Below are 26,414 nucleotides of genomic sequence, written 5' to 3'. Positions count from 1 at the left end.
ATTGTTGTGACAATTCATTTCTTAATCCAGAAAACAAATGTGTCTGGAATAGAAATGTAGTTTAAAAAAGCAAAGGTGAAGGAACTTGATGAAGCTTTATAAAGATACAGAAGTGCTCAGATTAGAATTCCCACCACTGCAGTTTCCATGTGATGACACAGCAGTACTTTTGTCTTACTCAATTAGAGACTGTGGTGCGGATGTATCAGCAGCGTTTTGTGTCCTGGCATAATAGTTTACAGGCCTTGTATTTGTCTGATGTAAGCCTGAACTGTTCTCTTTATTTTCCCAGCAGCCCCTGCAATTTCCACAGCTACTTCATGTCTGACTCGCTTGCTATCTAAAGATCTTTGGATTTCACAATCTGTTCACTTCTGCAGAAACAAGTCTTTACCATGTGACCTCCTGAAAACGCTCAGCAGAGAAACTATTCAGGCTCACACATGAATTACCTGTCCGGGCCTGTGGCAAGGAAAAGATTTCATCACACACACTCACACACACACACACACACACACACACATATACATTCACAGCCCAATTAGACATCTGCAAAGTACCAGAATTAATGTACTGCATGCTTTCCTCCCAGCTACAAATCGTGTAAGAGCAAACAAAAGCACAGAGATCACAGGGTGTGTGAATGTTCTCAGCATTTAAAATGCACTCTGATGTGACCACACTAAGGCAAATGAGTTAATGAGTATTTACTATTGCTTTTCACAGTCAAAAACCAGTCAGAGGAGTTTGTCACACCCTGTGTTCTGATGTCAGCAGTGGTGGACAAAGCACTCTTTTCAGAGTAGAAATACACTGTTACAAGTGTGAGTCAAAAAAAGTAAAAGAAGAAAAGTATTGGTGTCCAAATATAGGCTGCTATTTGCATCAAAAGTAAAAGTTCTCATCATGCAGAATGGCCCATTTCAGATTTGGGGATCCATAAAGTCTCATCTTCTGTTAATAAATAAATGTTGTGTAAAGTAAAAAGGTCATATTTGTCTCTGAATTGTAGTGGAGTAGAAGAAAAAGTACCTTAAAATTGTAGTTTTTAAGATAAAGATAAAGACGGTCTTTTAATGATACTGGCTGTAGGGCTGCCAACAACTAAGAATTTTCTTAGTCGACCAGTAGTCGTCATTTAGGGTCATTAGTCGACTAGTCGCCCGCATGTTTACGATATTAATTATTAAATTATCTTCTTATATCTTATATCGGCAACACAATGGTTTGAGTTGAAGGTGTGAGAAAGAATAGTATCAGTAACATTGTTAATATTGTGCTACATTACAGAGAAATACAATGAAGATGAGTTTACATATCACCTTGGGTTCGTCCTTCACCTTCTCAAAATGATCCCACACTTTGGATTTCCTGCCCGACATGTTATTAACTAGCTGTGGAATAACTGCAGGTACCAGCCCTGGAAATCATGGCCCGTACACATGCCGCGTCTTAACCACCTGGAAAACACAAGGTCGGACTCTGTGCACTGCTCTTGTGCTTTTTTTGTGCCAGCTTTCAAGAGCGCAGCGGCAGGTTGCGTCTGAGGTTGCCAAGCATCGTACAGCCTATTTACTTGAAATCCTGCGTGCAGAGCTGATCTTCTTCCAGGTGCTGTTTATAAGTGTGTAGGCCTATCAGATGTAAAGCTTTGGGTAGCCCTGCACTAACATGGTCAACTTTTCGGCGTTTATCACAGACTGATATTTACATAAGAAGGGAAAGATATGAAATCTTGCCAACTATTGACCTTTCTGGTCGACTAACGTTTGGTCGACTATTAGGGGGAAGCCCTAACTGGCTGCCTGTGCAGTAGAGAAACGCAAATATGAAATTGTTGCTATATCACTAGAGAAAACAGAGGAAAGGGACTGTGGCATTTGCCTTTCCTCAAGAAGTAGAAAACCTACAAGTACCAGACTGCACTGGGCCACACTGGACTAATAAATGCTTCCACTGGTGTGTGACGTGATGCAAGCTTGGCCATTTTTCCACAGGGAACAATATGGCAGCTGGATGGTAACAAACAATCTCAAATTACAGCTAAACAGTACACTAAAATATGTTCCTGAAAACATTTCAGGCAAGAAAGCAGTAGCAGAATCTTGGTTTATGTATTTGATCAGTACTGCTTTTTTTTTTTACGGTTTGATCTCAGTTTTTTCCGCCTCCATTTTCATAATACAGGAAACAGTTTGGCACCCACGTCCTGTTCACAAGCTCTTGTATTACAGCCAAACAGTGCACTAAAAAATATTTCTGAAGACATTTCCAGTGAGAAATGGGCAGTACAGTGGTTTAAATTTAATGAGCACCACCTAGTTGTACAATTTGATCTGAGTTTGAGAGAAATTTGATTAACATCTCTCTCCCTGGATTTGCTTCTTTACTCTTTGTGTCCATGTTGACAGGCATACGAAAATGCGGAAGTAGAGAAACGGCCCTAGAGCCGGCGAAAGTCTGCTGGAGATGAGCAGGGATCTGGGTGCTGGTAAGATGAAGGAAAGTTCATCACAGTTCATTTGAACACACTTCTCACATTATTATGATACAAACTTGATTGAAAATTAGCAAAGTATCCCTTTAAGTTCATACTTGATTAAATGCACTTTTTTTCCCCACCACTGGGTGTCACATTAACATACGGCCTCACAGGGAGTGATCAGTGGTTTAGGACTATTTTCACAAGTAAAATATGATGCTGGCTCATGAATTTGGTAAATTAGGCCATAAAAACAGTTTCCTATCTATTATCTGTGGAGCCGCTCCAGGCTGTACATCAGCCTGACTTCTTGGCTCTCTGGTTTTTCATTTTGCCAAAGAATTGTTCATGTTGATAAATGCTGAGTGGACCATCCTGAGAGCAAATCGATGAGTCAGGATTTAAATGTCTGTTTTTATTGTGAAGCAGAGAGAACAGAAAATGGGTATTTCATGATACACCCTGTCCTCTGTGGTCAGCACTGATGTCACTGCTGGGTGACAACCATGTTGAGGCTGTTGTGACATGATCAAGTTGTCAAGAGACCTTCAGAAAATAAAAGTCCACCAGAAAAACATTTTATTGGGACTTTCCGGAAGAATGTGGAAGCATTCGGGTCCAACCCACTGGAATGTCCTCACTCATAGCCAGGCAACGTGTTAGAGACCAGCCTTGCTTTGGATTAGTAAATAAGGTGTTTTTGGCAACTGTATTAGGTGTGTTTAAGAAAAACAAGTGTTAATATGAACCTGAGATGGATACTTGCATCCACAGTGCCCTCCAGGATTACCAGATCAAACATTCAGTGTAACAGTAAAGCCAGCGGAGACGTGACCTTTAACCTCAGAGTGCAGCTTTGATCTACACAGAGCAAATTCTGGGTGTGTGTGAACTTGAGTTTTGATTATACAAAGCCAAACACACGCTAAGTGGGACTGTCGATGCCAAGCTGAAAAGCCATATTGACCATTCAGTGGCTTTAATCTGGAATCTGGGTAAAATAAAGCACTTGAAATGCACTTTTCTGATCTGTCTGGACAATCAGATGCATCTGGAACCAGTCAGTCTGACGTCTGGGTCACCCCTCCCCCTCAACAATGTGTGGGTGGAGGGCAGTGAGACAGAGAGGTGAAGGAGGATAGACAGAAAGACAGGCTCAGACTTAAATACAAAGACAGTGATGTAAGAAAAGTGTAGCCTAGTTAGCCCACAACGAAAATTACATAATGTCAAATGGGAGACAATGGACAATGCTTACATGGAGGATGACTGGAAAGAAGCATTGGATTGTGTTAGAATAATTTTCCCGGGCAAAAGATTGCGAGAAATTCAATCTAAAATTTTTCATCGGCTACACATAACCCCAGTCATCCAAAATGAAATGGATTTTAAGCTTCAGTGGAGCTTCAGTGTTTCCAACAGTATTTGTCAAATACCTGTGTGTCCCTTTGTATCATTATATGTCCCATCTCTTTTCCTCAGCAGCAGTTTGTTACTGGCGGCATGGATAAATGATCAGTCGATCTGTTCACAGCTGATCAGATCAGATCAGCGGATAAGAGGAGCAGCTGCTGTGAGTGAATGCAAACTTTTCGACCCAGCAGAATCAACGGTAAAGTTTCACTTTTAATGCGCTTGATGTTCTGCTGCTCTGTCTCTGCCCCCAGTACACTTTGTGCTCTGACACTTTGGGGCCATAAATAACCAAACATGCATACGTACATTTGAATACCTGCTAATGAACAGTCCAGGCTTGTTACTCTCAGTTATTTTAGATGTTACAAGAGATTTGGAACAGCAGCAAAGAACCATTCGCTATGTAAAATATCGTGGAATAATGGCATCATGAGCAGAGAATGAAGTCAAAATCCCTCCGTTTGGGTTGTAATCCGAGCGTCTCTTTTCTTTGTTTTGGTAGTTGGGCCACTCGCACTTACATGTTAGTACATGGGGTGTACCGCCATTTGCTAATGACATGCTAATTACTGTCGTTCTGCACTGTACTCATAAGGCAAGTGCTGCCACCGTGGGTCAGGAAAGGTAACACTGTTAGCTCTGTGAACATAGTTGCTGTTGTTAGCACTGCTAGCCGCCACCATTTTAGCTCAGCTACTGCCATGTGTGCTTGTGAAGTCAGAGGGGAGATTGGTGTGCAGGGAATCCCGGCTCAGACTCTAGTCCCCTGCATGCTGCCTCTACAAGGGGGGAATTTCATGCCATTATGCCACTTCATTGTTCTGTATAAAAGGCACAATGGTGGAATGGATGGACAGGTGTGACGTTTTGAGGATGTGTTATGTGTGTGACCCACCACGGTACATTTAAAAAGTAGGTGGTAGCAGTTAGCAGCTATCTCAAAAAAGAAAAGCAGTAGCCAAAAAGGTCTGCAAATTGTTGTGACAATGAGGTTTGGGAGCCCCTTACCCTCGGAGCAGAGGACGAAATTAGCTGCTATGTAATTGGTATAGTAAATTATTGTTGTGTTATTGTTTATACAGTTCTGCTGACGCATTTGTTATATTTCACAGTAGGGGCCGATGCTGTTGTGTCACACGTCATGTCTGTCACTCCTCTTTTGCTTCTGGGATGCCAGTATGCTGTGTAAAATCACACACTGGAGCAGCATGATGCCGCTGTTGTTTGTTTTTTTATAAACATGCAAAGGTGGCATAAAGAAGGGACTTTGTTGCCGCCCCATAGCGCAACATCTGTGTAAAAAACAGCTTCTGAATGTCATATATAGCACTTTTAAGAAGAACTGGGTTAGTCAATGCTCGTGCAAAAAAATGTAATTACATTGAGGGTTCAGCATATGGGTGACTGGTAATGACTCTGAGTTCTCTACAGGTGTTTCAGAAATTATTAAAAACACATCTCAACTCGGCAGTGGCCATGTTTTCATCAGTTAAAAATCCCCTTAACCATGTTGTTGTCATCTGTTAATCAAACTATTAGCTGACGCTGACTGCATTTAAACAACGTGAGTTACACTGGCTACAGCTGTATACTGTGTACTGTTTATTCTCTAAGGGCTTTGATTCAGGATGAAGAATGAATGTTCAAGTTAAGAAGAAACATGACTCATTTGCTGAGAGACTTACTTCCCCACACGTGTCAGTTTATAACAGTTTATAAATAGATGTTCGTATTTTCTGGATCTGTTTCAAATTAGTTTCACAAGTGACAGGTCAGCGTTTTATAAAAGTTTCTTATGTCAAACAGGCTGAAAAATTGAAGCATTCCTATTGCAGAAAATCACACTTTATCAGAGTTTTTTTCTTGTGAAATATTTCTGCCTCTTCAGGGCTAAAAAAAAATGTTTCAAATTAAACTGAGAGGCTAAAAAGTTTGGAACCTCTGCAGTAAGGAGGTGTCTGGTTAATCCCATGTGTCTCTGCATAAAACCGAATTAGAAAAACTCTTACCATGACCTCTGTGGAAGGTCCAAATTAGGCTTTTACATGATTACAGATTGCCTATATCTGTACTTCAGTGAAGGGACAGTAATTACCAACAAAGAGTCGCAAAGTCAGGATTCCTCTTCCCCAAACTAACTCACAAATCTGGTTTGAATGTTGGCTTTTGGCCCTGCTGTGACGCTGGCCCCAGCAGCAGGCAGCAGGGAGGAGGAGGGATTACCAAACCCACCATGTGTGCTGATTCGACCATCTGTTGCCTTTGTTTCCTTCACATGCTCGAGGAGGACGCTGTAATCCTCTGCACCGTAGAGGTCAAGTCCATGTCAGTCCAGCCAGTCCACGAGTGAGATAACAGTCCTGTCTGATTCATGAAAGTGATAGCAATGACAGATATCCCTTTTACTGCTGTACATACATATCACATACTTCAGGGGAGTTTATACAAGAGAGTGGGGGAAATTTGAGGTTTAAAAAAGTCTTGTGTGATTCATGTCTGCAGACAGCTGTACTGCTGCTGGGACCTAAACGCTTCTGTGCTCTGGAGCTCAGACTGATTTTTCATTAAGGGAAACAAATGAGCACTCTGGGTACGTTGTGTCCTCTGAGGTATCCTGCCGAGGGGCTGGAGGCGCACTTTTTCTCCCCAGGCTATGCAGACATGCTCCTTTCCTTCACTCACCATCTTGTTTTTTTTTTCTTTTATAGACATCTGCTGGCACTTTGGGCCGTAACGCTTTTACCATGTGCCCCTGCAGCAGCAGCACTGCAGACCTGAAAGAAGAAATCCTTTCCCCTTAGACGAGCCAGGTGAGTTGCTTTGGGAGTTTCGGGCACGAGGAGAAGTTAAGAATGTGCTAAGTAATGTTAATGTGACTCGCAACATGACGCTCAAGCATGACGGGACCAGTAGCAACAGGACATTTTGAGTTTTTTTAAACAATTTTCGCACCACGCTGGACCTGTTTCAACAACTGTTCCCTGCTCCTGGAAAAGAGGTAGTTAGCTCATCCAGGCTTCAGCTGTGTCTGATGGAAAAAGCCTAAAAGGAGGCAAAGTTGACCGGTTTTCATCTCCCCCACTTCCTCACTCACACAATTTGGGTTGCTGCAGAGAAGTGCACTGTTAGCATTACTTTGGCAAGGCCTCAAGGTTTTGGAACTTTTTTCCAAGGTGTCATTTTACTGCCATTGAGGCCTTTTTGCTTCACTAATATCCTCTCATAGAAGTGTGTGGCAGACAAACTTAATTAGTCTGAAAATCTGCATTCACCACTCTCATTAGTGCGGTGATTTATGCTTCAAATTTAGAATTTCATGCCTCTGTCAGTCTTGGGTTTCTGACTGAACTTGCTGACGTTTCCGTCTGGCACATATCATTTAGGTGACATCACCTCGCCGCTCCAGTTGCATACCAAAACCTGAGAGAGTCTGAAACATACCATCAGACGCAGGCTTTGGGTTCAAAAAGAAACATCTGGATCTTTTTTCTTCTTTAAGTTGAAAAGGTTGGAAGTCATCAAGTGCATCTGTAACTGACACTAATACTCCTGACATACAGTGGAGTAGCTGCAGACGCTTTGCATCAGTATACGTCAACACGACTGAGAGGAAGTTTGACTATAAAGGTACAAAACAGTATGAAGGCACCTGTCGTAAGGGTTAAAACAGAAGAAGGAGCTACGTATAATGAGATCTATGCCAGCACCTCATTCACTTTAACAACAGAGCTGTTGATTCGAGCTGTCCAAATGAAATGTTTGCTTCCGAAACATCTGGAACAGATTAAAGGGAAAATCCAGGGTTTCACTTTAACGTATTGTGCTAGGCTACAGTTTGGCATCCATCAGCTGTCTCCAAGAATTAACGCAGCAGGAGGGCCTCACTCATATAAGGAAACTTTCAATAAAAATTTCCTTAAGCTAAAAGTTAATATCAGAATGGGTGTTAACTGTTTCTTGGAGGGTTTTCCTCAAGATCCTACAGATTTCCTCAAAACAACAGATATTGTGGCTTTTAGACAATAGTGACTAACACATGCTGTCTGATGAGTTACAATAACTGAGCAAGAAAATATAGGAAACAAGCCTAAGGGCCCGATCTTACACAGCAGCGCCCCTCACAGCCCAACTGTCATCGTTAGTTTCAGACCGATGAAGTTGTTATTTTTGGGGCTAGTGCCCACTTTGTGTAAGTAACAAACGTACTTACACTTCTCATTTGCATAAAGATGTCCGTTAGGAGAGATGCTATGCACATTTATGCACGAGAAGCAGCATAACTTCAGTGATTATTTCAGAAGCTAAAAGTTTAGTTCTGTTTCCTCTGTCAACTGTATAACTAGTTTGTAGTTTTGCTGCTTAAATGTCCAACGATATTTGCTGCAGTGACATCACTGTTCTTACTCTCAACAGAAAACCACCCACTTTGCAGAATCCACCATGTAAATTGCGGTGCGTCAGATGCAGACGTACGTGGCTTTCAACGGAAGTGGGAGATGACCCTCTGATTTGTTGAATCTATGTAACATTCAAAACACACACGCATTTTGCAAGTGACTAAATACAACTCTTCCTGTGCCTTACTTTGTGCCCTGATAATGCACTGTTGAACGAGCAAAAGTGGAGCTGGACACAGCCTACATGCACTGCACCATGCACTATAAACTACTCTCACTGGCCACTTCATTAGGTACACCTTGCTAGGACCAGGTTGGCCCCTTTTGCCTTCAGAACCACCTTAATTCTTGGTGTCATAGATTCAACAAGGTGCTGGAAACATTCCACAGAGATTTTGGTCCATATTGACATGATAGCATCACACAGTTGCTGCAGATTTGTCAGCTGCACATCCATGATGTGAGTCTCCTGTTCCACCACATCCCAAAGGTGCTCTATTGGACTGAGATCTGGTGACTGTGGAGGCCATTGGAGTACAGTGACCTCATTGCCATGTTCAAGAAACTAGTTTCCATGCCTTGTGGAATATAATCAGACTACCATCTGAATGTGGCAGCAGAAATCCAGACTCATCAGACCAGGCAACGTTTTTCCAATCTTCTATTGTCCAGTTTTGGTGAGCCTGTGTGAACTGTAGCCTCAGTTTCCTGTTAGCTGACAGGAGTGGCACCTGGTGTGGTCTTCTTCTGCTGTAGCCCATCTGCTTCAAGGTTGGACGTGTTGTTGGTTCAGAGATGGTCTTCTGCAGACCTTGGTTGTAACCAGTGGTTATTTGAGTTACTGTTGCCTTTCTATCATCTTGAACCAGTCTGGCCATTCTCCTCTGACCTCTGGCATCAACAAGGCATTTTGGCTCACTGGATATTTTCTCTTTTTGGGACCATCCTCTGTAAACCCTAGAGATGGTTGTGTGTGAAAATCCCAGTAAATACTCAGACCAGCCCGTCTGGCACCAACAACCATGCCACGTTCAAAGTCACTTAAATCACCTTTCTTCCCCATTCTGATGCTCGGTTTTAACTTCAGCAGGTCGTCTTCACCATGTCTACATGCCAAATGCATTGAGCTGCTGCCACATGATTGGCTGTTTAGCTATTTGTGTTAACAAGCAGTTGAACAGGTGTACCTAATAAAGTGGCCAGTGAGTGTATGTGCTATAGATGGTTTGAATAGGTCCTTTTTAAGAGTCTACAGCCATGCTAGCAGCTCTGTGAGGGTCTACTTACTGTAAGTAAGTTAGTAGAATTCATTGTTTAGGGAACACAAATATCTGCAGCAAATTTCACAATAATCCATTCAGTAGTTGTTTTGATATTTCACTCAAAACCCAAACAGTCAGCCTCTCTGGTGGCACTGCAGGAACAGTCCGGATCACAAACCTCTGTAGGCTTCAGCTTGTGGCAATCATAAATGTCTGTACAAAATTTCATGGCAATCCATCCAGTAATTGTTGAGATATTTCAGTCTGAACCGACCGTCTGACAGAGCGATGCCAGCCGCAGCATTACCATGGCTACAAACACAGTGAAAAATGCTCTCTGGTCAAAACATACAGATAATAGACCTAACAGATTGCCTCCTCCAACCCGACCTTGGATCTGATGTGAAGAATGCTGCTCTACTCAGACTTGTAGCAAGACGTGTGTACAAATCTGTGTGTGTGTCATTTATTTTGGTGTAACGTCACCGTGTCAGTATGTTTACGTGTACACAGAAATTTGGATAACAGCTCCTGGCTGTCCTTGTTTTGGTTATGTTCAGGACAAACTGTTTGTGTGTGTCATCACATCCTGCTAATAAATATCCTGATGCGTTAAGTATGGATAGAAAAAATACGCCATTGGTGCTCTGACTGAAAACAACGGCTCGTGGAAAGCATCAGTGTTGCTTTCAGTTGCTTTTTTTATACCTTCAATGGGAGTTATGTGGGTTATTGTAAATAAAATATGACGCTCACATGTTCCAAATATAAAACAGAATACTTGAGTGGTCCAGATTTGTCTGCCTGGAAAGTAACTCACAGTATTGCTGCACAAATCCACAAAGAAGAGAAAGACAGTAGGCGATCACCATCATTACTTTTATTACAATTTTTAGGTCCCCTTCCCTTAAATCAAGTGACAAATTACTTACTGGAAAATCACCATCTGTTATTTCAGAGACTGAAACTAAAGCATAGAGCTCCTGCAACTCACCCGGTCACACATCCATGTTGAGAAACAGTCACCTGTGTGAAATGCCTGGCATTTAACTTATCATGCAGCTTTGGAACATGAGAGGAGAGTGTCATTCGGAAACCAGATGGGGGCTGCAAGCGCTTCTTTGAAGGGTTTCTCACTCTTTCTGTTGCACCTTGCACACCTTTCTTCGGCCCAAAATCTGTCGTTGCCTTTGGTTTCCTTTATAGTTTCTTTGTGGAATGTTGGGTTTTTTTTGGTTTTTTTGGTTTTTTTTGTTTTTTCCAAATGCTCTCTTCACATTTTCCTCAGAGTAGAACAGATTCAATTACAAAACCAGAGAGCACATTCAATTTCACTTCAACCAAAACAGAGTAAAAAAGGAAGCCCGGTAGAAAATGTCTGACTTCTTTGGTCTTAGAGAAACTGTGATGAGTGCAAATGCTGACAGAACTTTAAACAAAAAACAATGCTGAAGTATGAAAAGCAAAGGTTTGTTCAAAAAAATAAACATAAACAACACTACATTTAGACTGCAAAGAGTTAAAGGCTGCAGATGTGGACTGAACAGTACCAGTAACTGAGACACTCATAAGTGAGTCACGCACAAACACACACGCACACACACACACACACACACACAGGGACCATTTGTTTACTGAGAAACCTGCAGTCTGAATCAGCACTTTCTTTTGTTATGGGAGAACCATAATATGCCTCTAATCTTTAATTCTGAAACTCACCAACACCAGGCAGAGATGTCACAAAATAAATTTTCTCACCCGCACCTAAACACACCACTGAGCGATCAAACCCTCTTCCATCAACACTGGAAATTGCTTCAGGAGAAAGTCACAAAATGTTTCCTACACTTCTTGAGGTAATGCATATAACTGCAATGCAGACTCCACATAAACCTCTAAAGTTAACACGATGCTAAAGATAGTCTTGTCAGACCGCAAGTTGCCATGAAATCTTTCTCTTGTTAAACAGGATGAGTAATGTTACTGGAACAACTCTTATTTGGTAATAAACACTCACTCAAGCCGTGAAGAATGGGACTCGAATCCTCAGAGTCACTAAAATCTTATTCAGTGTGGAAAATTAGTGCACTCACAGGCGAATTCACAAAAGGATGGCGCAGCTTTTGTGGCCGCAAATAAGACTAAATGAAACCGTGAAATTCTAAAAGGGTGACATGCAGCTCTAACTGTGCCGAGCAAATAGCATGTTGGTGCTCCTGTGCTGTTGGCATGGATGTAAATTACGTAACATGCATAGAAATTTAGCCACCTAGTATTTCCTGTTCCTCTGTGATGGGGCACAGGCAGATCTATGACGTATCCCTGCTAGGACCTTAGCAGGTCCTTGACTGGAATGAGATCCCCTGACATGATAGACAAGTTGTAATGGTCTATCTGTCCACCAGGCAGTGCAGTGATTATGGAAGCTGAAGTGGTTTATTGCAGCTGCAATCAGCTGATGAATCAGCTGTCCTGTACATTCCACCAAGGCAAGAGTTTCAGTGCACTGGTTTTTGTTTTTGTCAAGGAAGTGCCATCTCATGGTGACACCCTGAGAATGAATGGGTGTGTTTACAGTGGAATCTAGTCACGAGATGTCAGGCAACAGAAAGAGCTGGGGAGATTCTCAGTGGATGGGAGGTGACTGGCAGCCGGCTGGCGGCCACAAGGCCTTCACTTAGGAGGGGCAATTCTAGGCGGCTACATCTGTACATTTGATGCCCCTTTTTACACAAATTAGCCTCCCTGCCAATTCACAAAGATCCGTGCTAGTTACAGTGAAAATATTAGCATCTTCAGAGAGTTGGTGATAACTGAAGCTCATTTAGCAACACATTTACTCATTCAATTCATTCAACCGTGTCACATATTGACGCTTGGTCGTGGACTTTCCACATCAAGATATGATGTTCAAGGCACCCTGGTACATGTCATGTCAACTTCTGCCTGTCCCATGCTTTGTCTGTTTTCAAAGTATACGTTTGTTTTCACGGGAAATGTACAGTTTGCATAAAGTCTCTTTCAAAATAAATGAGCTAAGTTGGTACAACATCGTGAATTGACGTTTTTTTCCTTTTACAACAAACACACATGGTTACATTTAGCCAACGCACGCAGGAGGTTGGGTTTAGGCAACAAAAGCACGTGGCTGGGTTTAGAAAAAAGAACAGGGTTTGGCTTTACAATCCTACAGGAAGCGAAAACCAGCCTCCTGGGGGAATGTCAATGGCTGTTGGACCCATCAACCTCCCAAACGCCCCACTCAGACGTTTCGCCCTCTTCACTTGCGTTGTTGTCCTGCCATGTTTCCCAATAATAATGATAATAAGGGATAATAGTAATGGCAACAGGTCGAGTATCATGCCGACAAAAAAGGACAACTTTTGTCGTCAGTGTCTGATGCCGGAAGTCACTGCCCAAGCACCAATATTCGATGACTTCGGAGCGATACCGGGTTGCATTTAAAAGGGGTGTCATGCCCAGCACTCACCCAAATACACTTTCTCTCTGTCATATCTATATTCCTTGCCTGAGGTTTAGAGGAATGCCTCCTCCACCTTGCCAGTCAGGACCTGTCACTTACATTTTGAAAATTTCAGTTTTCTTTTTCTCTCTGCCTACTCTGTTCTTGGTGCAAAGGCAACATTTATACTCTACTCTACTATACTTAAAAATCAGATGCAAAAAAGGGCAAATTGCACTCACTTGTAACTCAACTTTATGGGAATGTTTGTGCTGTAATATCATTAGCACAATACTGTATCTTTTGAGAATCAGACCTTGAGACAGGACAGATAGCAAGTGATGCGTGGTTCATGGTGCCATCAGCGGCTGCAATCCATTCTTTGTGCATTCGCCCATAAATGTGAAAAAACTAAATATAAAATGTGATACTTCATTGTGATCACAGCTGAAGGAAGAGCAAAAAGATGTAAGCTATGTATTATTATTTAAGGAAATGTTCAACATCTTTAGGAAATATGCATATTTGCTTTCTTGCTGAGAGTTCGATGAGAAGATTGATGCCACCTCCATGTCTGCAGGATAAATTTAAGGCACAAAGCCAGTCACATTAGCTTAGCATAAAAGCTGGAAACAAAGGGAAACAAAGCTAGCCTGGCTCTGTCCACATGACTAAATCTGCCTCCCAGGACATTTAAAACTCACTGATTAACACGTCATACTTCGTTAGTTTAATCCAAACAAAAAGTCAAGTGTAAGAGGACAAGTTGTGGTTTTACAGGAGGTGACGTACTGTAATATTGTCATGAGTCATAGCCCCAGGAAAAACCACAAATTGACATTTTTGCTCAGATTAAACAAATGAAATATAACATTTTTAATTGGTGAGTAATACAAGCTTTGAGCAGAGCCAGGTTTGCTGTGCCTGTCTCCAGGCTTCATGCTGAGCTCAGCTAACTTTCTGCTAGCTGCAGTTTAATACTCAAGAAAGCAAATAAGAGTATTTCCCAAAATGTAAGAACAATTTCTTTAAGTTATTATGGGTACAGTGCAGAGATAATCTGAATGATATAATGTGGCTTTATATGTTGTGTTGTTTTAAAATACTTGATATGAACATTAATTCGTACTGTGTTTTGACCCAGACTACATTTAACAACAGGAAGAATTTGGTCTTGTGTCAACTAAAAGATTTAATACAAACACTGAAATGCCAAGTTGACATTCTGCCTCTACAACCAGTCAATCCACTTCAACTATGCGACTACGTTTCATACTGGCTGACTAGATAAACCTGCTGCTACATAAAAAGATATTATTTTTTGTTTTCTGCCATGGAAAAGGGAACTGATCAGCACAGTAGTCGACTCATTTCACTTGCTCACCCACACATAAACACGCCCCTACACAATATGACCCACTAGTGTATAAAAACATGTGCAAACTTGTTTCTAAATGCAACTCATTCGAAATAGTTTCCCCCATAAGACACAAGCCATGCTACAGACAAATGGTCCATTTAAAATACTCCATCAGAATGCCTCAGATCCTTAAAGGCACTTACTGCGTGAAAATCATAAAAAAGAGACATCACTGAACTGAATTACATGGTATCAGTAAGTCTTCCACGTGGTGCAAAGTTAAGAGAGACATTTGTGACTTGCACTGAGAGATACCAGAGGAACTGATGTGAATTTCAAAGCAGTGAACACCTGAGCAAGATGAGCACTCAACAAGATGATGGTGAAACTCCACTTAAGTATGCAGTGCATACTTTCTTTTCATGGTCTAAAGAATAAAATCAGTGACATCAGTAAATCCTAAAATGCTGCATTACAAAAAAAATGGAATGTTAAATGGATGTTGGTAAATTCACCAAAATATTGTGTTTGTTTTCTAGAAATGTAGACATTAAAGGAGCAGTGTGTAGGATTTAATGGCATCTAACGGTGAGGATTGCAGATTGCAATCAGCTGAAATTTATCCTGTATGCCAAGCATGAACTCCAGGTTAGGGGTCGTACACATGCTGCGCTTTTTGTGCCCTCAAACTCACCGTTTTCAATGTAGACGCACAACAGGCGCTCAAACAGTAGCTGACCTCTGAAATAAACCGAGTTCAACTTTGAAATGCAGTACCGCGCACCGCATGTCATGTGATGAGGAACAACCAATCACAGCCGACAGATATCTTTCCTGTCATACGTAAATATCAGTCTGCGATAAATATGGAAAAGTTGATCATGTTAGTGCAGAGCTACCAGAGCTTTACATCTGTCCCATCGACGACAGGCTTACATACTTATAAAGAGCACCTGGAAGAAGATCAGCTCTGCACTCAGGATCTTTAGGTAAACGGGCTGTGATATGGTGCTTGCTAAGGTTGCCTAGCAACCTCAGATGCAACCTGCCGCCGTGCTCTTGAAAGCTGGCTCCCAAAAAGGCACAAAAGTAGCACCAAGCGCCCAACCTCGTGTTTTCCAGGGGGTTAAAGACGTGGCATGTGTACAGCCTCTTAGGATCACTTGTTGTTTGTTGTTCAGGAGGTTTTTACCGGGAGCTGAAATATCCGCAAAGGCCTCTCCAAAACAAATGGACGCAGTGATTTGAACTGGTAAAAACAGAGTAAAGCAGTTTTGGCTCATCGCAGAGAGGCTGCTTACTACGGTGACCAACACAAAAACGTGGACGGCCCTATCTGGAGTCACTGTTTGGTTTCTCTGGGCTACTGTAGAAACATGGCGCACTCCGTGGACAAGAACCCGCTCCCTGTGTAGATATAAACGGCTCTTTCTATGGTAACGAAAACACAACGATTCTTATTTTCAGGTGATTATACACTCAAGAAAACATACTTGTTATATTATATTCCGTTTTTGCCAACATATCCCCCTAAATCCTACACACTGGACCTTTAAAGGTAACTTGAATCAGTCCCAGGAGAAGCCAAAGTGCATGATGTTATAGAGAAGGGGACAATTTCAGAACAGAACCCGTTTCATGGTGTCACACTAAAGAACAATCAACTATAGATTCGCTATGAATCTGAAACCTATATTCTTATTTTAATGTTACAAACACCTTAAATTATGTAAAATAAACAATATGCTGTGACACTGCCTATGTGATGTGTATTTCAGAAATAATAGGTACAGTAGGTTTTTAAAAAAAAACAAAAAAAGGAAACTTTGAATCCATCAAAGTGAAAGACTGACCGGCTTTGCACGTCTTTCCAGTAACTACTGTTTCATTTATTTAAGTCTTTTCAAACTGAACCAAACAAAACGCCTTGATAAGAGTCAAGACTTCGATTACTCCTTTTCCGTCTGTCCTGTGTTTTTTGGCATCTTGAACTGGGCAGCAGTTCGGCGTCCTTACAGACAGTCATACATGCGCAGGGTGCGCTCCAGTTGCTGGACAACACGCTGGTAAAAGGCTATCTGCTCGGTGAGGTAGGCCTGCATCATGTCTTTGAAGTCCACCTCTCGCTGCTGATGGAAGTGGGTCATCTCTGCCTGGAGGGCAAACCCAACCGTCCGGCAGCGTTTCCTAATGCCGTCTGCCTCGTCTTGGTCCATCTTCCCTTCGTCACTCATCCGCTGGCTCTCCTTCACCTTGGCAAAGGCACCTGAGTCAAGATGAAAAGATATATTATTTTAAAAACTGTAATATTTTAAACACATTGGTGTCATTTTTACCTCCGTCAAGAAAGTTATGTTTTCGGTTTGGTTTGTTTGTCTGTCAGCAGGATTACAGAGAATCTACTGGCCTAATTTTCATGAAACTTGGTGGAGGGCTGTAGCGTGGGCCAAGAAAGAACTCATTAAATTTCGAGCGGATCTGAACAACCTGGTCTCGCAGAAATATGTGAAATGACCACAACCTCTTAAAACCACATTTTAACTGAAAACACAATCTTTTTCCAAACCTTACCAAGTAGTGTTGGTGCCTAAACCCAACCGTGTTGCCACCGCGTAATTTCAACACAATAAATGCCAACACCATGCAATGTAGTGCTCAGAGGTCAGGGTTACATTGGATCGAATCATAGGGCAGACACATACTGTAAAACTTCAATTAATAGCCTGGGCTATTCTTTGCTGAAATCACTGAAATCAACGGGCCTGTATTTGGGACAAGCTTCTATATGGGACAGGCCTTTAATTCGATTTACATGCTGTTGCTGAGCAAAGATCGCGAAGTACAATGAAATTGTTTATTTACACCAGTATGAATATTACTTGTGTAAAAATTAGGCTTCAGATAATAAATCAGTTATGAATCATTCATTTGATCTCGCTCCAACAGACAGCACATCAGAGAGAGACTGAGTTTTGCCGCTAAAGGATTAGTACACCCAGCATACTGACACAACACACTCTATCCTGGTAAAACAATACTCACAACTTGGATTAATTTTTTAGTAAAAACCCTTGTGATTCTTTTGATCTGAGGACCCTCATGGACTAAAGGAATGTTAATAACTTACAGGGTAATCACGGAATAGACACATAATTTGAGACAGCCAACAACCCGGTTTTGTACATCCGAAGAACTTCTATTAAAAAAAAAACAAAAAAAATAAAAAACTGCTTGGTAACCAGACCAGGCGTCTAATTGAGACTGAGAAATCTCTGTCGCAGGTCTGCGCTTTATAAGTGCCTTTCTAGTTAATATACTGTTATGGCACAAACAGTCAGCTGGTTTAAGGCCATCAAAATGACAAGGTTCACCTAAAGTGGTATGTGGTGATGCAGATAGTTTCGGGTTTACTTCCTAAATTTTTTCTGATGTTTCTGCCTCCATCCAAATACAACAAAAACATATTTTATCATTTACACCTAGTTGGTAGCCATGTAAGAAGTTTTGGTTTCATTTTTTACTTCTTAAGATTTCTGCCTCCATCCTAGTTGTTTGTTTGTCTGTGCCACTGACAACATCGTGTCTTTACAGAAACATTATGTACTGGTTGTTCTGTATAATCCACTGAACACAACCGTTTTTACATAGGGACCACTTTCTACCAAAATATAGTCTTTCAGAGAGCTGCTGAAAGTGCAGCTGCTGACTGTTGTTAAATTTAACTTTTTATACAGTTAGCACCACAAACATTTCTATGAATCTGATTTCATAGATATTAAAGCGACAAATAAACTGGGCAAATATAACCGAAACCACTTGATCTAAGTTAGAAAATATGTTTGTTTTTTGCATCTGGTTGAACAGACATGTTAATGTCACCATCAACTAAAAACTCACTATTTTCAGGCAATGTAAAACTTACATAGCACGTCCCCGTAAGATGTTCGCAATGATAAGCTCATGTATGGAGTCACTAAAAAGCTGTAAAATGTGAAAATAAGGATAAAAATAAAAACCCTGTAACAAATGTTGTAATAAAATTTAAGTATAGTTAAAAACAGTCTCAGATTTTTATTGCTCTTTGGGCTTTTGGTGGGTCTGTGTCCATGTATGTTCTGCTATATGAAAAAAGCAAACTGCCACAGTAAAGTTATACCAATACCTCCGCCATGGTTCTCAGCAGTAAAGACCAACATCGTAACTTTTCCCCCACTGTAAAGCTTAACGCTTTATAGGTAGAGCACGGACCACACAATTACTTTTTGTTTCAGTGCATACCAAACGTCTAGTTTCAGTATGATGTTGTAACCACATTCATCCAGACTGAACATGACGTCACTTTCCAAGGAAGAACATGGCAGCCTAATGGCATGTGGCCGCGCTGCATTTCCCATCAGATTAGTGCGTCTCAATCTCACACAAGCTGAGCTCGATACCAGTAAGAAGACATGCACATAAGCTAACTAGCAGGATGAGTTTGCACAAGCTTGTTGTTATTTCTTTAATGTATCTGCTGCAGCGTTCAGGTTTTATCCATTAACTGTATCTGTGAGTTCATGCCGCCCTGGATTTTTCATGGAATTCCTGGCAGAAGTCTGGGAAAGCATGAACAGCACTTCCAGTCTGTTCCAGCAAGGAGGCGTGTGGACTACGGTCTGTGGCGGTGACCTACATTCATGTATTCTGTTTTCCACATGAGAGGAGAATGTGCATCACCAGATAGCATGTCTGTGGGACATAAAGGAAGGGCTCTCATGGTTGTGTGTATGTGTGCACGGCGGGGGAATAATAGAGGGGGTTGAATCAACATTTTTGGATCTGCTATTGAAAAATCTCATCACAAAGAAAACTTGACGTGTTCTCCCTCCCAGCTAAATCTGCTCTCTAAATTCATGCAAAACTATACTATTACAGCCACAACATACACGCCACAAAAAGACTAACTGTGGTTAAATATAAAGCAACGCTGTTTAGATTTCCTCCTATTCTAAAACCCACTTCTTCTTTCAACTTGTTCGTCCCAGCTAATGCAAAATCTCATCACAAAGAGACCCTGATGTGCTCGTCCTTGAAGCTAAATCTGCTCTCTAATGGATGCAAAACTATACAATTAAAACCGCAAAATACAAGCTTCAAAAAGAAAAGCTGTGTAAGTTTCCTACAATTCTGAAAACCAATCCCTCTGTCTCACTGTAGGCTCTCTGTGTCTTTTCACCGAGTTAACAAATGCTCTATGATACATGGCCAGTGGTCTGGAAAATCACCAGATTTGTTTATCTTGCCCAACCAGACTGGCTACCGCATGTTTTATGGCTGTGGCCGGAGAGAGATTTGAACTATTTCACATGTGACAGCTTCATGGGTCTGTGCTGGGAAGATATTAGCACTCTGTGGGGGATTAGGAAGGAGTGAGAGGAGAGGAGAGGAGAGGAGAGGAGAGAAAAGGACAACAGTGTGCAGGGGAGCTGAAAACACAAATAAGGTTTCTTTAGCAGGGTTTCTGAAGAGTTCACCAAGTTAAATTTAAGACCTTTTCAAAACCACACAGAATGCATACTTAATACCTGTTTCATGATCGTACCTGCCAAAGTGTGAAAGACTGATGGAAAACCAGAGGGGAAAATATGGCTGAGAATTATTTATTATTATATCACTTTTTTTCAGTAGTTCCCAGCAGTAAAGTAGTTCCTAATTATATAATTAATCCAATCAATGAAACCTGGACTTGTTTCAGAGGGGGGGCAGTGGCGAAACATATTTTAGCTACTTAAAAATATCAGTATTACTTAAGGTGTAGTGTATTTTCCTAGTCATCATTTAGGACCATTAGTCCACTAGTCGGCTGCATGTTTATGATATTAATGTAATTATTAAATTATATATTTTGGGCGGGGCAACACAATGGTTTGAGTTGAAGGTGTGAGTAGTAGTAGTAGTAGTAGTAGTGTCAGATGCTGTGGGCTAATGGGCATGTAGCTACTTCCATGTTTCAGATGATACGTCATGTTTGTAGTCGACCAATGAAGATGAGTTTACATATCACCTTGGGTTCGTCCTTCACCTTCTCAAAATGATCCCACACTTTGGATTTCCTGCCCGACATGTTATTAACTAGCCTGTGGAATAACTGCAGGTACCAGCCCTGGAAATTAACCTGACTCCTGTCTGACTGCTGAGTGTGGACACTTCCTGTGTCTGTCCTTTCAACTTAAATTCCCACATGGTCCAGTCATATCGGTTTTGATTTATTTTGACAAGGCGCAGCTCCTAATAGAGTTTCACGTTTGTTTGTTTGGTTGGTTGGTTGCTTAGTCGCAGAAAAAACAAAAACAAAAAAACCCCCACAATGATATCTTGCAGGCTAATGACCTTTCTGGTCGGCTGATGTTTGGTCACCTATAAGGGGGCAGCCCTATGTCAGACAGCCCTTTGCGACAGGGAACTGAAGCCGCTATAGTGCTCTCTTCAATGCCACCAGACTTCAATGACAATAAACAGTAATTTTACCTCACTGAACACAGGAGCTGTTGGTCTACCACTGCCTCGACTGTTTAGACTGTTTAGATTGTTTGTATTATTGTATGACTTTGGTGACTCTAAACTAACCCATTCAAACACCAAAGTTAGACAATAACACAAACAAACAACTGACTGAGGCAGTGGCAGACCAGCAGCTCCTGTGTTCAGTGAGGTAAAATTACTGTATTTGTCAATGGAGTCTAGCTTTGATGAGAACATAGATAAGTTTCACTTTCAGTTCAGTTCCCCGTTGGAAAGGCTTGTCTGACAGCAAGATAGAGTGGTGAAAAAATTATAAAAAGAGCCTACACTTAAACTCATATTCATTTTTTAGGTGACTAAAATAAATTTTGTTACTGTCCCCGTCCATAGCAGCACATTGTTGAGCTTCCATGACGGGACTCCTGTCTACTTCTACAAATTGGAGTCATGCCTACCACTTTAGGTAATATACTGACGACGGTCAAAAAAAATCCGAGCTATGCCTTTGAGTTATTGCCAAAATCAACACTTGTGCATTATGACATGTTGAGCTTTCTAGTGGGATATAGTGATGGTGTTTGCTACAGATCTGATGTTGCTGACTGAAACTTCCCACTTTCAGTTTAAGTATGTACATTAAATTGGGCACATTTCTGCCTATGTCAAGCAAGAGAAAATATTTAAGACTTTTTCATACCTTCTGGGCCTTTTCTGAGGAAAGTGAATTCAGTGCTTTCAGTCTTTTTAGCCCTGCAGACACCCTGACTAGTTTAATAAGTCACACAGTATGTGTGTGTATGAGACAGGGAGAATGAGAATGAGGACGGTTGAGAGTCATTATGGCCACAACTCTCTGGGGAACTGAACTCAGGCATCTGCTAAATTTCCCATTACCACAGCCCGAGGTCACTGTGGGATGAGTTCAGGAAGTGCAGCACTTCTTCTGTACGTCTTCATCTATCTCCTATCCGTCTGACACAAACATGAAATTGAGAACGTAAGTCCCTCTTTAAGATGTGTGTGTATGTGTTTACAGCATGTGTGCTTGTAGTTAGTGTCAATGACATGACAGCCAGCATCATTTTTCATCATTCTTCCTGTTTAATCCTTAAGTGGAGGCGTCATTAAACTGAAGAGGAGTCTCTTTAGTTGAGGATAGTTTGTATAAATCAGCTGACCCCTGTTATGTCTATGTAAACAGGTCACAGAACATACCATGGGCTGATAGGTGGTGTGCTAGTATCAACTTTAGACATGTCCTTTGGTGTAGTGGGTGTGTTTAGGAAGTTACATGTAATGTGACTTGGGCCCAATCCCAGTACACCCCTTGCCCCTACTATTTTTTTGCCCCTCTGTTTTGTACATTAAAGAAGGAATGTGTCTCAAATCACATACTTCCATTAGTACACTTTAATGTGGCGCACTAATTTCAACAGGGTAGTGTCACACAGCCATTTTGCATTTACCAGAAGTGACAATGGCTTATTTTTCACTGCCTCTTCTTCTTCGTCGTCTTCTTCTTAAATGGTGAATTGCAAACAGACGGTGGAGCATTATCGCCAACACTGTCTCCACCCACACATAAACCAAACTTATGCTACAACGTCAATGCTCGTAGCTAAGAGCAAGTTAGCTAGCTAGCAATTGCTAATGTTAGTTAGGAAGCCAACATTAGTTTGATAACAAGTGCTAACATTAGCAAGCTAGCGTTGGCACTTGCATTATTGTTTGTGGTACCAAATCATTACAGACCCAACAAACATAACTGATGGCTTCTATTTAACAACAGCATTGGTACTTAGTGCAAAACTGTTGTCCCAAGCCGCCATGTCAAAAGTTGATAAGTTTGCTACATCACAAAATGGCCACCGTTGAGTGTGAGAAGTGTCCATCACAGGGTTGCCAACTGTGACACACACATTCACCTTCCATCTCACAGTCTCACTCTGCCCAACCAATTCTCACGCCAGCGATGAACGCTGGAAAAAAGGCTGGCAGCTGAGTATTTTAAATTAATTTCAAACAGCCGTCGCGCCGGGTGGGCGGAGTTGAAGTTTGCAGCCAGACTTCAGAGAGAGGAGAGGGGCAGACTCCGCCTGACCAGCATACCGATTGAGTGAAATGGAGTGCAGCCAAATGTTTCTGTGGAAAACAACTCTCTGATTGCCCACCTTCCTTCTCCCTCCAGGTCACCTTGGTGAGTAAGTGGCGTCATTTTGAACCGCAAACCCCTTTTGACAAAGTTCACTGCTAACAGTGATAACATAGTCAACAATGCTGAAGGGATTTTACATCTCAATACTGAGCCACTGACTCACCGGGGCAAGCTGGTGTTACTAGCAATAATGGCTAACGCTTGCTAGCTCCGACCAGACCCAGGTGGTGCACAGTGCAGTAAACTGTCGAGTAGTAACCTACAGATCAGCATGTGTGACCGATCAAAAATAACCTCAGTGGTCAACTGATTAACCGTTAACTGCTGACATCCCTAGTCCGGACAATCGCAAAAGAAGGCATGTAGCCCTCTAAAGAGAAATCACCACTGAAGAAGACACAAGTGTCTGGCAACACCTTGTTACATTTGTTTGTGTAAATGCCAGCATACCAATGACAAATCAGGGTCTTAAAGGGCTGTCCCATTTCATAGGGTAAGTTTTCAACAACCACCCATTGTAACTCTGTTCAGAGAGGCAAGGTGGCACTCGATAACGAGGGGTAGAGGTAAAATCTGAAATGATTGGGCCCTGATTTGTCAAAATTGTCAACCAGATGAATAAAATACTTTTTAAAATAAATCTCCAGCTTGGTTCTTGCAGTATAATAGCTCATGTCAGTGCTGGAAATAGTTAAGTCTGTTTTCCTGCAAAGTAATTAGCCCTTTTAACCTCTTCCTGCAAAAATGATTATATTTCCAAAACAAAGCCATTGGGAAACTGTTATCCAGGATGACCTTAAATGACCACATCCTGACAAATTAAGATATGCTCCTTCAAAAGTTGTACTTTCTCTTTAGAGGTTTAGTTGTGTACAATATCTAATTTTCCAAATCATTACTTATTGCTTCACAGTCCCCTCGAGGTGTGTGAGTCTGACAGTGAAACAGTACAGCACAGCCACCAGTGTGTAATGACTTCATTGCTGCAATGCAAACCGCAAAACACACAACACCCTTATTTTCCCTTCAAGACTTGGAACTGGGCTAAATTTCTCTCGTAAAAAGTAAAAAGGAAAAATATTTGGCAGGTAAATTGCATGGCGCTTTTAAATATAAGATATGGTTTGGTAAACCAAGTGACTGAAAGAGACATTACTCATGTACATTGTAACACTAGAATACAGTCAAGTTTAAATACTGCAAGTCTGAAACCCTTAAACTGCTTTATTGTCCAAATACTGACGAGAGTGTGGTGTCGCCTGGTATTCCATTTCCAGTTTGCGTAATCACAGTGAGTCAGTGTACTGTAAAACAAACTAAAGACTTCAAACACAGGAAGGACTAACGTGACGGGGAAAGATTAGTGGATGTTTTCTGCATCGGACAGACGAGTAAACAGAAACATTTCTCAACTGAGGACAAATGAGGCTTGTCACCACAAAACACTGACCATTAGTAAAGGGCTGTGAGTGTGTGTGTGAGTGTGTGCGTGACGTCTGAGTCAAGCACCACAGTGAACTGATGAGACTTTTGTTCTCTGTTGACCTCTCAGAAAAAAAAAGTCAGTGAAAATAGCAACAACAAAAAAGGCTTCTTTCTGAAACATATTGACCTGGTCATCTCTATATTCCCAGGGTCCTGTGTTCTTGAAATAAATCATATAAGATTGGTAATTGCAAATGAATAAAGGGGAGATGGACATTTCAAATGAGAATTAAATGCTAAATATCTGTTCAGCCACTGAACTTTCTAAAGAAAGAAAAATGGTGTAGATTTCAAGAAGTATAACATCAGTAGCCTATAGCGTATAGGTGGGTGATTTCAACATACTGACCCAGGGAAATACACATTGTTGAGAACATAAAACCTTTTGAAAGGTTTTGTTAATGCATCAGTTTAGGAGGATATAAAACTAGGGAACGTAGGGACCCGAGGAACATAGATAAACCCCCATATTGGCAATACAAAATGTTCCCTTAGCTGAGGTCAAAGCAGAAAGTGGCAAAAAATGCATCTGTGAATCTATGTGGAATGGGTGCTAGAGGCTTGCTGACGTAAGTCGGGTTTCCATCCAAATGTAGCTAAATTTTTAACCAAATTTTCAGAAAATTAAAAAAAAAAGAAAAAAAAAAAAAAGAAGCAAATTTATGCACTTTTGCAACCACTACCGTTATGCTAGTATTCAGAGGTGGTTCATTAAAATGAGCAGTAAGTGGTGCTAATTTTCCAGTTGAATGCCGTTATACCATTGCAAAAAAAGAGGACACAGCAAAACTGTATTGTAACTTCAATGTAGCACTAATTGTGCGATTTTTAAAGAGACCTGTTATGCTTTTCCTTATTTTCTGTGATGTATATAATGTTACAATGTTGGATGTTCATATTTATCAGTTTCAAAAAATGCCGTAAATATATGTAAAAGTAATCCCTGTGATCAAAAACCTCAGATTTGAATACTGTGTTTCATATGTTTTCCTACTTTCCTCATAACGGCTTTCTTTATATGGTCATCTGCTTATGTTGACATTACATAGCCAACATTGCTTCTTGTGGCTACATGCTAACTAGGTAAACATGTAGTCTTTCTGCGATGTTGTTCGTTTCATCCTGATTTTGGATCATATCCCTGCTGGAATGTGTATGGTTGTGTTTAGAAGCTTTTATTGGTGATTTTTCATGGTAGAAAGTGTAGCTATATTCTGTTACTGTCATTCCTCGACTGCAAGTACACTGCTACACATAGCTAAATGCTAATGTTGGGGAAATATGCAATCTTGGGGGCGATGGTTTTAATTTCTCCCCGAGTTCCAATCATATTACAGTTGTTGTGAGGATGTAAAGGCTTTTATTGTTTTGGGGGGGGGGGGTTCACAACAGAAAGGGCTGCTGTGTAACCTTTTTGCTTTGGTTTCCAGGTTGAAGAACATTTTTCCTCGCAACAGTGTGAAACGGTGTGAAACAAGCTTTGAGGTACATTTTCTCATTTGATGGGTATGTCAAAGGTTAGTCTCTATACAGACTCTACATTCAGTGAATGTAGAGTCTGTATGCAAACCCCGGAGATCTTGCCTCTGGAAGAAGAGTGGAAGAGCCCTGGTTTCTGGTTGTAGGCTGTTTGTAGTCTGCGTGATATTGACCAATCACATTTGAGCCAGCTGCAGTTGTTGCCAGGTTAAACGGTCCGTGCGGTGAAGTAACGAGGCGGAACATAATTGGCGTCACTGCAAACTCCATCGCAATGGTTCAGCATATTTACTTATATATAAACGGAAGTCGGAAACGGAAATTCACCTCCTCCGCCCAAATCAAACCAGAATGCCAAAAAATCGGGGGTCTGCCCCCATTGGCTGTATTCGCTGTCTGCCGGAAGTCAGACAG

General features: G+C 41.3%; 1 protein-coding gene and 1 long non-coding RNA gene across 2 annotated transcripts in view; one reads left to right on the top strand and one right to left on the bottom strand.

Annotated features, from left to right (window-relative positions):
- The first annotated feature begins 3,972 nt into the window (after positions 1-3,972).
- On the top strand, positions 3,973-9,339 carry LOC126407628 (uncharacterized). The gene is made up of 3 exons (XR_007571809.1): positions 3,973-4,094; positions 6,607-6,708; positions 8,312-9,339. It is a non-coding gene; the product is annotated as an uncharacterized LOC126407628 (long non-coding RNA).
- Positions 9,340-16,060: 6,721 nt separating this feature from the next.
- The window catches only part of snx33 (sorting nexin 33), a 28,863-nt gene continuing 18,509 nt past the window's right edge, over positions 16,061-26,414 (bottom strand). Inside the window, exon 2 of the mRNA XM_050072686.1 lies at positions 16,061-16,646. Coding sequence (XP_049928643.1) covers positions 16,393-16,646 — 254 coding nt within the window. The 3' untranslated portion in view covers positions 16,061-16,392. The remainder of the gene's footprint in view (positions 16,647-26,414) is intronic.

This window comes from Epinephelus moara, chromosome 20 (assembly GCF_006386435.1).
Source record: "Epinephelus moara isolate mb chromosome 20, YSFRI_EMoa_1.0, whole genome shotgun sequence".
NCBI classification, from domain to species: domain Eukaryota; kingdom Metazoa; phylum Chordata; class Actinopteri; order Perciformes; family Serranidae; genus Epinephelus; species Epinephelus moara.
Note: the sequence above shows the minus strand (reverse complement) of the source record. Positions and strands in the feature narration are given on the sequence as shown.